The sequence below is a fragment of the Quercus lobata genome, chromosome 7 (genome assembly GCF_001633185.2).
Source record: "Quercus lobata isolate SW786 chromosome 7, ValleyOak3.0 Primary Assembly, whole genome shotgun sequence".
NCBI classification, from domain to species: Eukaryota; Viridiplantae; Streptophyta; class Magnoliopsida; order Fagales; family Fagaceae; genus Quercus; species Quercus lobata.
This window is the reverse complement of record NC_044910.1, coordinates 6513519-6524808: the sequence shown is the minus strand read 5'-3', so window position 1 is coordinate 6524808 and position 11290 is coordinate 6513519. Positions and strand designations below refer to the sequence as shown.

The window sequence follows — 11290 nt, the reverse complement described above, 5'->3', positions numbered from 1 at the left end:
AAACTTGGCCTGACCTCTCCACATCTGACTTGTTAGTCCTGAAGAATTAGGTACCAAAAAAGAATGACCTTTGCCACTCCACTGGTATTGATAAACTACCACTTTCCTAACATCTGAATATTTTATTTTCTAAGGGGGAGGTGTGACATATATGGGGTGCAAAATTAGAATCACTGCACTATCATGATAAATTACCACTTATTTCAAAAGCTTATGCTGATAGAAACTATTAAAATTAATCACTTAATCATTATTTTATTGCATGCAAAATACATCAGATACGAATGATGAATAAAAGCCTAACAAAGGAATGAGAGGTGTTACAACCAAATGGTCATTTGCTAAGGTCATGTAGGCATGTACACAGAAGAGAGAGGCGACTGCTAGAATATGTTTGATGATCATGAGGAATTCAAAATTTGTATTGCCACCATTGGCAAAATATAAAGGAGAAAGTTGTACATTGAAAGTCTCTCTAGAAATTTACACAATATATGATTATGAAGCAATAAACAACTTAAGACTTATAACCTCACTTCATTCACAAGGTCGACAAGCATAAGCAAGTACAGGGAAAAAAGGGTCATTATACGAACAACCTACATTTTTGTCAAAGAAAGAACTATATTGACGAAGGCTTGGTGGTGGTTGTTGTTGTTGTTGTTGTTGCTGCTGCTGTTGTATTGGCAAAGCTCTTTACGCTGTATTTTAGACAATTGCCCAAAACTTCTTTCTGCATAATAACACAGTTTCTGCATTGCTTTCTTTGTTTTTTGCCATATGTGATGTAACCTCCCATAGAAATTTGGGAGCAAGATCTTGGATTCTTGATGCGATGGATTCCACATCTCTAATAATAATAAATCCCTGCACATACATTCTCAATAAATTTCTTGTAAACTTTTGCTACTAAGCCATAACTAACAAATGCAAAAGAAAATTATAATTTCCAACCCTGACTAGAGACAATCATGGAGATGAATTTAATTCATGGCAATTTTCATTTTAACATTTCAGATAATCAATCTAGACAACTACAGATTAATTACCTGGGGCCTTATCATACGGTCCATCTCCAGCATGATATCCTCCAGTAAGCAACCTTCTACCTTGTTATTATATAGAGAGAAAAGATGGTCCGCATGCAGCAGATCGTATGTGCGTGGATAAGTTGAGAACGGTTCACACCTGATGTTAAAAAACATAGCTTAGCAATATTAGAAAATTTTGTTTTTAAAGAATTTGAAAATTTTAACAGCTGCAAGTAATAAATTCACACAATCTTACCAATCATGGAAAGCACCAATCAGTCCTCGGTCATAAATAGCAGACAGGGTATTCTTCGTGCTTACAGGAACTATATTCATCACCCAAACAGGCAAGGTATTCAAAGCCACGGCAAATCCACCACAGAAAGCATTCATGTCCATGACATTTCGTATTTCTGTCTTACTAATATTCATCAACCTCCAGTAAAGGCTAACTTGATCTTGCCAAAACAAAGTGTCTGAACTAAATTCCTTTTCATTAATATCTGTTGCGAACAGATTAATCATGTCATCAGACTGAATAACACTTCTTTGTAATGCTTAATAATAATGTCCATATATTTGTAACTTAAAAGGTCCAAAAGATGAGCAAACAGCAGTGTTGCAAGATCTAAATGAATCAGAAATACCATTTTGTTTGAGATTTCAATAAATGGTTTTAACATATTTGAAGAAAAATAAACTAGTAATTGAATTTTACAAACCACTTATTCAACTCTACAACCATTTTGTTTGAGATTTCAATAAATGGTTTTAACATATTTGAAGAAAAATAAACTAGTAATTGAATTTTACAAATCACTTATTCAACTCTACAATGCTTTCGTGCTCTTATTTCTTTTTTTTTCTTTTTTTTTTTCTTTTCTTTCTTTCTTTCTTTTTGATTAGCTAGCTTACACACACACCCCTAGTGAGAACCAAAGACCTTACCCTCCACCTTTCTTAAGGGAGGATGAGGTGCCATCGATACAAAGCTCATTGGCACAGTGCCATCATGCTATCTCAAGATTCCTCACCAGAAAATCACATTTTGTTTATTTTTGTTCATCACTTAGACTATATTATAATTAATTTTAATTTGCTTTAGGTTATCATAATTCTTTTAGGATAAACTGAATTTCTATTTGCAAACAATCAATTGTTTAAGATTCCAATGATCTAAGGAATAAAAATTTGAGCTTGTCAAAAGCCAGACTGCCCAAATATTTCTCTTCAGGTCCACCATGTGGGATTGCAAACTTAGCACAAGCTCAATTCTTATTAGTCCAAAGCAAGTCCATTTTATCATTAAATGAAATATGCATCTAAGAAGCCTAATCTTCAGCTTTATTTCTTTAATTGGGTTTGATATGTATCAAATCTGTCTTTTTGTATAAATACGAAGGCAATAACAACATGCTTAAAAAGAATTCATGCAAAATGACAAACAGAAACATAGAACTAGCTTCTTTAAAGTTTTGAAAAGGAAAATAGACAAACCTATTTTGCTGAGACTCTGTGAATACACAGAAAGACGCTCTGCCCTAGTATGGAGTTTCTGAATATTTGTTTGTCCACTAATTACTTGTATACAGTTCCTCATTGGTGTATTCCATGATGGTTTAGAATCATTGACAGCATCACATATGTTCAAAAGTTTCTGCTCGGCATTGTCCAGAAGGCATGCCTGATTTTCTTGTTTAACCCAGATTGCTGTTTGAACTTTTCGAGCAATGAGTTTCCAGCACATTGCTGAAGTCAGATTTACCAACTTATTCCAAATCAATGGATAGTCTTTATCCTTCCTATATGCAGGTGGAGCCGAATAGACAAAGTACCCATTAGATCGCAGAAGGCGATTCACTTCTTTGAGTAAAATCCCATCTGCAAGTAACAAATTAGGAGCAAAAAGGATAAGCACACTTCACATTAAAATAATTAGCATAAAAATCAAAACTTGGCAATTTACAGATCCCACTGGTGCAGAAAGCATCCTTCACTCAGGGCTGGCTTTATTGTCAATCCACTTAGAGAATTTCCTAAGGCCTCCAAATGAAAGAAGACCTTATAATTTGGTTCTATAGTAAAATATCATACTTTTATAGCAACATAAAATAAAATATATCTCATACCATAAACTTTTTTGTTTGGAAAAGTGGTCTATGTCTAGTTAAAAATGGAAGAAATCATACTCTTTTCAAGAGTCCGTTTGCTTCATAATATTTTTCATATATTCGTAAAGGAGATGATAAAGTATTAATTACTCTTCCCTATGTTCACACTCAACATGGTCATATTGGCTTTTGTACATTATTAATAGGAAAGCATCTTGAAAATAATGTAATTTTAGGTGGAGGTGCAGTAGATATATGGGCTCCTGCTAGTTGCAAGCTGGTTGTTGCAGATTTTTATTCAAAGTTTACAGTACATGCAACCAATAGGTACAGGTATGTCACACAACAGTTTGATAACAAACATACATAGAAGCATGTTTGCTTCATCGCTGATCTCTATAACAAATAATTACTTTCTTGGATACTTATTAATTTTTTATTTTTCAAGATAATTAAACTAATTAAATTCATATGTTATGTAGCACTTTCTTACTTTCTACAATGCAGTATATATAAATATCTTTAGGATGGAAGAGTACCATTCTCATGCCAATCGACACGACACCTTGAACAGTGAACCATCTCAAAGGAGCTACTGGGATATGGTAGTTGCTTTGTGGCTAAAGCAGAGATCATTGTACCAATTCCTCGCTCCAATGCAAATTGAATTTGATTCTCATGTCCATCTTTGGGAGCAAAGGACATTGTTTGAATATCCAGTGGGAGAAGGTAAGCAGAGAAGCTGGCAACCCCACAACCAACATCCAAAACCTGAACTACCCCTGCAGAACGCAGATCACCTGTCTCACTTGTAGTCATATTTCCTACCCTGAATTTACAATAAAATTCAATAAAGTTCAAAACATATGACTAGAAACATCACAGAACACATTGATCCTGACACAAAACTTAGAAGTATGTAGAATTTGACATTCCCATTACAAAATAAAACATAGTTTGTCTAAGATTTTAGGCATTTAGACTTCAATGACTCTATTTTGTGTGTAGTTGTGATAAGTTTGTTCAACAGACCAATTTACTTCAATTGTTTCCCAAACTTCACAGCCTTTAACTAGCCCAAATATTTTAGATGTTTTAATCTGTTTGTTTCAATAGAAAACTGACTTGTTTTCCTATGTTTGATAGTGACCCTGAAAATGAGCAAGAAAACAATTTTCAGTTGTTTGAATTGCATGGAAAATCATTAGTATTTCTTTTCATTCCAAAAAATTATATGAATTAAAACTTTCATTCACAAAACATACATAAATAGCAAAACATTTTCCCTTTTTTGGGCAATTTGAGAGTCTCAAATGGGAAATCGCAAAATCGGGCTCTAAATTTGGAATCTAAGCAAAAATGTAAGTGGGAAAGAGACTGGTTTGAGCAAAAAAGTCAACAATCAGTAAACAATAGTCAATGATTGGTCTGTGGTAAGAAAAAGGGCGGCAAAGAGGGAGAAGTTACCATTGGGAAAATTCTTTTGTGGTTTGAAATTAATTTGTGGTGGTTTGTTGAGCATGTGACGTTCCAAAAAACATTTTTTGCACCTAAAAAAATATTGTTTTCTTCTCTATTGACTTGTTTTTTGTTGATCACAGAAAATGTTTTCCACCATAGAAAATGCAGAAAAAAATTTCTACAAAATGTTTTTCCACCTAAACAAACAGAGAAATGTCAAAACCAAAAACTATGAACTATTTTGGATCACAAACCATAACTTCAATTTATAAAATCCATTACAAAGTAATGATCCTAGAAGGAGAAACATTATTTTTTCATTCATAAAAACCTCAATTGTTAGTTAAAACCAACACTACAATGTAATGAATCCTTACCACAAGTTAGGTGGAATCTTCATAGTATGAATCAAAAGTATTAAGAGACAAAACAGAACAAAATTGTTAAGACTTAAATACTGCATAGAATTACGGTAGCTTAATTCTTCAGGTGGTCCTACTCCCAAAACAAGGATAGTGAATACTTATATAAATAATAAAAATAAGTAAATTCCAATTTGGAAATTCTAGAAGCATGAAATCTGCATCATTTGTATGATTGGCCTCAAGCTTGGGGACTCACAAATAGTGATTCCCTCCCTCTATTCATTAATTCTCTTCTCTCTTGCTCATACTTTCTTTTCGCTTTTCTTTTCATTCCTTGTATTTTTTTACTCTTTATGCTCGTTTGGCATAAAGTAGCTTTTGCAATATAGATTCTTCTTACTTATCACAAAAAATAAAAACTAAGGGGGAAGAGTTTTACTGAAGCCGAAAGGTATCCTAAACGACTGGTAGCACCACAATCAAATATGATTATAAACTCAGGAACTATGGAAATTACAGTTGAAATAAAATGTTAGTGACAAATTTGGGTTACCTAGGTTAGACAACATCCCCTTTATCCTCACTCTTTTCCTAGGGCAGACTTACATGGGACTATTTCTTTATTCTGGTTTTTCGGGCCCAGTTTGGCTTAGGTATGTTTAATTAGGTTATTTGTAATGGCTGTTGCCATTTCTTTTAGATAAGTTTTGGTCCCAAGGGGAGATTTGAACTGGTAAACCTTGCTACATGAGGCATGGTCCCTAGTCAATTGTGCTACCCATTAAATTTGGCAATTGCATCTTGTATGGGGGAGGACGGGGAGTGAATTGCTTACATGGAAGCATGACTGAATGCTCCAAAAAACCTAATAACTAATTTATTATTTTATTATAAGAAAATTCAAAAAAATTAATGCCAATGGTGACTTCAAATTTACATATGATAAACTTTACTTCAGTGCTTGACTAGCGAAATCATCATCAAATGCTAACTACATGGCCATCACAGTAGTGGTAGAATATGAAACACATCTGAACAAAATAGAGTATGTAAAACAAGCGTACCTTTGAATATACTCAGGGGCCCCATGTTTGAAATGGGTACCACCACCTGGGAACCACCAGAGTTGATTCTTCTCATGTACCCAATTTTGTCCTCCTTTGACTTCAGCAAGTCGTGTATGGTTCACATTGCTCCGCCACACAAAATCCCGGCTTGTTGGCCATTGTATTGGTATCTTATAATCTTCTGGAGGTGGAATCAAGCAAAATAATCGTTTCTCAAGTGGAGGGCAATGCCTCTCTAGCTCTTCTTTTCTAGAAACATCCAAGTTGGGCAGCAAACTCTTAATGTAAGAAACATCATGGCAAGGAATATATTCATTGAATGTTAATGGGCACACATTCATTCCAGTTTCAGGGATCAAAAGTGGTGTTTTTCTATAAGTAAGAGCAACCTTGTTTGTAAATGTAGAAATACCTGAAATTGTGGAATACAACAATATCAATCACAAGAACACGAGGTTGCATATCTTAGTAAAATACCAAATCTCAAGACGTTACAATGTCTTATAGGCATCCACTACTGTTGACCTCATAGCAACAATCAAGGCGATACATCAAATAAGTCAAATCATAGATTAAGACATTCCAGCCAACTATACAATGTGCACATATGCATTATATGTTCATGCCCTGAAGTACAGAACTTAAGAACAGACTTCTAGCATGCATTCGCAATAATTATTGAGTTGGAATTTCACAACATATACCCATAAGATCTATTGCATATTAAGCATTCAAATGCTTAAATGACATCAAACAATACTCAGTTTGTGGGGATTATGCAGTACTGGCCTAAGAACTTCCTTTCAAATCCAATCTACATTTATGCTATGGGAGCGGTATCATAAGGGTATGGCACTGAACAACTCCCATGACATTATTCATTAACATGGTTTTCATCCATTTTTCTCACGCCATACACTAAAGACACTCAGCCAGACAACTTCTAATAAGGATGAGCTAGCTACGCTTTGGGTTCATAGTCGACTATGCCCTCTCCATCTTAGCTTTGCATGTGTAATAAAAGACTAAGATAGAGAATGTAGACACCTTCTACAAAGTTTAGTTTTGAAAAAATTACATAGACCCAACTTATGCCAGTTCCCAGTCTCACTTAAACCACACAATGTATCATCTCCATACAATTTCAAAATCTTGACCATGAAATCAAATACATTCCCCCACCAAAATCACCATAAACCAAAAGATCACTACTAAACAAGATCCATCACACTCCCCGTTAAAAACAATCCCATCTAACATCCAACTATACCATGCATAACCCAAACTTACAACATAAACCCACCCAAAAAAACAAAAATTTGAACACCCATAAAAGCTAGAAACACAAAGAAAACATAAGCCATCAATCTAAACTCCAACTACACCATGCATAACTATTCAAGCTGCCCAATTTACTAAACCAAAAACATAAACCCACCAAAAAAAAAGATACCCATTAAAGTTAAAGAGAGAGAGAGAGAGAGAGGTGTTACCAGTGGAAAAGGAAGAAGGAGAAGAAGAAGAAGAAGAATTGGAAGGGAGCTCGGAGACATAGATGGGGCCATTGTTGCCAAAGAGGGTGCCAGCATAGAAGGTCCCAACCATTAAAAGCAGAGCCACCATTATCATTAGACCCGATTTGGAATCAAACGCTGAACCCAGCGCAAAGCCACTCATTTTCTCTGCCTCTATTCGCTTTGCTTCTTTCGCCTTCTCTACTCTGCTTTTGGCTTTCTATCTCAAATGGGTTTTTCTTGAATTTGCAGGATTCATAAGGACTGAATCCACATTTGCAAATCTGAGGAGGAGGAAGAAGACGACACTACCACCAGATTGCTCCCATTCCCAAGCTGTGAAAATTTTTATGTTACCTGCTTTTTTTATTTTCAATTTTTTTATTTATACTTTGCACGGGCATGAGTGCACGTGTGATTCACGTGACAATGACACCTTTTTCCCTCTTGCTATTGATATCTACTTAGGTTAAAAGGATACCACTCTTTACTGACAAATTTATCTATACATATATCATTATCTTGTAAAAGTAGTTCCTTAATTAATTAAGAGCTTTTTTTGTTGTAGTTCATGAGGCTTTAAAAGGTATTCGTGCTAGTAACTAGTAAGTGCTTATTTGTAATCTTGTTACTCAATTTAATCTTGTTTGTACTGGTATATTTTAGTTTGATTCAAGTTCCTAACTGTCAATAATGTTCGATCCATGTCTTCGATTTGATTTTTGAAGTTCAACATTTTTACTTAGGCTTCAATTTTTTTTCTACATACCATCAATCCGTTCATTAATTAGGTTGGATTTGTTCTATCTGTACTCAAATTAATTGTGATCATGAAAAATTTAGCTTCTTGAAACTCAATATGGATGTTTGGAAAAAAAGTCTAACCATATTAGTTGTATAAAATTTAAGCTTTTCTAGGTTTTAAAGAGATTTAACTTGAAACCCTTTTTTTTTTTTTTCTTATATTGATGTGGCGTGGGTTGTGAACAAGATTGTGCCACATGAGTGTCAAAAAGAGCCCTCAACACCTCCTTTTTCCCTCTAAAATTTAAGTATAAGGTGCTTTTATATAGATATACAAAACAGGGTTCAAACCAAATTAAAGCCCCTCCATTATTAGTATTAAAATTCTAAATCATTGTATTTTCGCTTAAGCGAGATTCTTAAATTCAATGGATGGGATAAAGGGTTGGGTCAATTTAGTAACACTTAGTAAAAAAGTTGAAAGCTCCAACGGAAGTCTAGTACTTTAGGTTCTAGGATACAGAGCGCAACACCATTGTGGGATTTGTGGTAAGCACATTGAAGCTTAAGTTAGGGAGCAAGAATAGAATGCTCTTAGTGATTTTCTTTATAGGTCTTCAATTGCATACCTTGAAGATGAGATGAGGGAATATTTATACCCTTTATTGGCATGTGTTGGACTGGGAGAAACCATCATGATTCCCTTCCATTGTTTTTGGCAGATGTGACAAGCCCATTCCTAGGCATCCTTCCCAACTAGTTAGGACCCCCACGGAGAGAATAGGTTACATCACATTTAGCGTTAAGTGGGTAATAAAAGTAGGTGATAAGGAGTAATTAATGTGATAATTACTGATTTGATCCTTTGCCTACTTTCTCATACCATATAGGTTGGTTGTATGAACTAGATACTACCCTTGGCCTATGAACATTCATCAATATCGGCCAACCTAGGTGAATTTACCATCTTACTCCTAGTTCATATGACACTCTACTCACAAGTGTAATTGTGCCAACTTCAAACAACTATATCTTACTCATTTAAATCTAAATTGGGTCAAATTTATATCCATTTTAAAACTCCAAATGTCTACTTTCTAATTAAATAAATTTTACTCCAATTAAGTGTGACCCAAAAAATGTGAGTAAAAGATCAACTCTTTATGCTGAGTGGATTGAAACTTGATTGTCTTTAACTCTAGCTCAACCTTTCCTTTGATCCCACATTCCTAAATCGGCCTAGATCATTTAGGATCGTTTATATGTTAGGTTCGAGGTAGAATTGCGCGGCAAATTGTGGGATCACGTAGGATCGCGATCCCAAGCATTGATCCTAAATAATTATAGAGCAAGAACCTTTCTGGATTGGCCTAGAGAAGCAATAGGGATGAGATCATGAGAAAGGTTAGAAGAGGAGTAAGCTTCTTTAATAGGAGCTGGAGAATTGAGACAGATCTCCTTTTTGGGTATAGAGAATTTTTGTAGAAGTTGCACAGCCTTATATTCCTTGCTGGAATCTTACATGAGCAAACTAACAAGATTGAAATTTATAGGGAACAAAAATCTTAAAGCTGTTAGAAGATAAAGTCATTCTTAAGGTGTTGAAATTATCTATCTTGGTTACTATACTGATTTAGAGCTTTGAGTTGCTGTGCAACCTAGAAGGTCTTTCTTTGACAAATATGTGCTCTTTGTGACTTGTGTCACACTCTATAGCTTTTAATTTTTAGGTTTTTTTTTTTTTTTTTTTGGGTCACATTTTATTGAATAATCAGCATAATTTGTTTTATTTTTTTACTAATAAATAAGTTACAGGATGCCAAGATGAGTCAAATAATTGAGTACAAAAAATATAAACCAGTTAATTTGTTGAACTTGCATTGAGTGCTAACGTTGTTAACTTGAGAATATTATTTTTATCGAATGTTCCAAAATTGACTCATTTGATACATTTTGAGTAATTTTCTGAATCTATAGTTTTGGTCCTCTGAGCAATGCCATTGAAATCACTTTCCTAACGCAGAAGATTGTCCCTATTATATTGTCAATTCTTCTCCAGCTTCATTTATTAATCTTCTCCATTCTAATCAATTTAAAGACTTTTAGAACATTTGAAAAGCTTATTATGTAGTTGAATATAAAGAAACGTACAAAAAGAAATATGCATTACATTAAGCATGTCAGTCATTTTATAAGATATATCAGTATTTGATTTCCTGTTTTATTTTTCAATGCTTTTTCTATCATATTTTTTAATACTTCCAAGCGTATCATGAATTGAACAGTACTATATCACTACTAGATTGAACTCAAAATAAGAGGAAGTAACTAAGGTAAGATGGTTTAATTTGCGTTGAAGTCTACAAAATCATTTTGCTTTGTATTAATTGTATTGTATTTATAAATATATATACATACATACATATATATATATATATATATATATACATATAAAATATGTTTGCCAGCATTATTCTTGTATTCCAAAGTAATGGATTTCGTTGTAACAATGAATAGTACTGCATATCCATTTTCAAAAATATAACGAAACTTTGACAAAAGAATGTAGTTGCAATATATTTCAATAAAGCCACATAGGAAGTACTAAGGTTGAAATTCAGGGTTTGGAAAATTCTCCTTTAAATCCCATAACTGGTGTATCTTCTAAGGAGGATATGGCAGACAACAAAAGTGGCTCAACTATACCCAACGGATTCCCATTCAAACGGTTCTGCAGTAATAACACCCGATGAAAAAGGGTATCCATTCTGTCACAGAAATGAGCGATACAGGAACATGAAAGCTCATAGCAGCCAACCTGATTAAAGCCAACGATAAAGCCCCATCAACAGGCCATGAATCCAAAAGATTTTGATCATCCATTATTTTAACCTCTCTTTCTGTGGGGAAGTGCACTTCTTCATATCCATTCAAATCAGAGACCTTCAAATCTTTAGTCTAACGCTTGATGGCTTCACGTTTAGTCGAACTCATACT

General features: G+C 34.2%; 1 protein-coding gene and 1 pseudogene across 1 annotated transcript; both read right to left on the bottom strand.

Annotated features, from left to right (window-relative positions):
* Window positions 1-393: 393 nt before the first annotated feature.
* LOC115952928 (probable methyltransferase PMT7) lies at window positions 394-7901 on the bottom strand. The gene is made up of 7 exons (XM_031070290.1): window positions 7529-7901; window positions 6033-6447; window positions 3682-3971; window positions 2529-2912; window positions 1288-1534; window positions 1050-1188; window positions 394-867 (listed from the first exon to the last, which is right to left on the bottom strand). The coding sequence occupies exons 1-7, from the start codon at window positions 7710-7712 to the stop codon at window positions 709-711; spliced, it is 1818 nt and encodes a 605-aa protein (XP_030926150.1). The 5' UTR covers window positions 7713-7901; the 3' UTR covers window positions 394-708.
* Window positions 7902-10888: 2987 nt separating this feature from the next.
* The window catches only part of LOC115951470, an 82433-nt pseudogene continuing 82031 nt past the window's right edge, over window positions 10889-11290 (bottom strand).

What these genes read in the sequence shown, in the direction of transcription:
- LOC115952928 (XM_031070290.1), bottom strand. Translation starts at nt 7,712, where the DNA reads ATGAGTGGCTTTGCGCTGGGTTCAGCGTTTGATTCCAAATCGGGTCTA. An exon ending in GCCCCTGAGTATATTCAAAG is followed by an intron (nt 3,972 to 6,032) that starts GTACGCTTGTTT and finishes TTGTAAATTCAG; the next exon opens with GGTAGGAAATATGACTACAA. An exon ending in ACAGAGTCTCAGCAAAATAG is followed by an intron (nt 1,535 to 2,528) that starts GTTTGTCTATTT and finishes TGTTCGCAACAG; the next exon opens with ATATTAATGAAAAGGAATTT.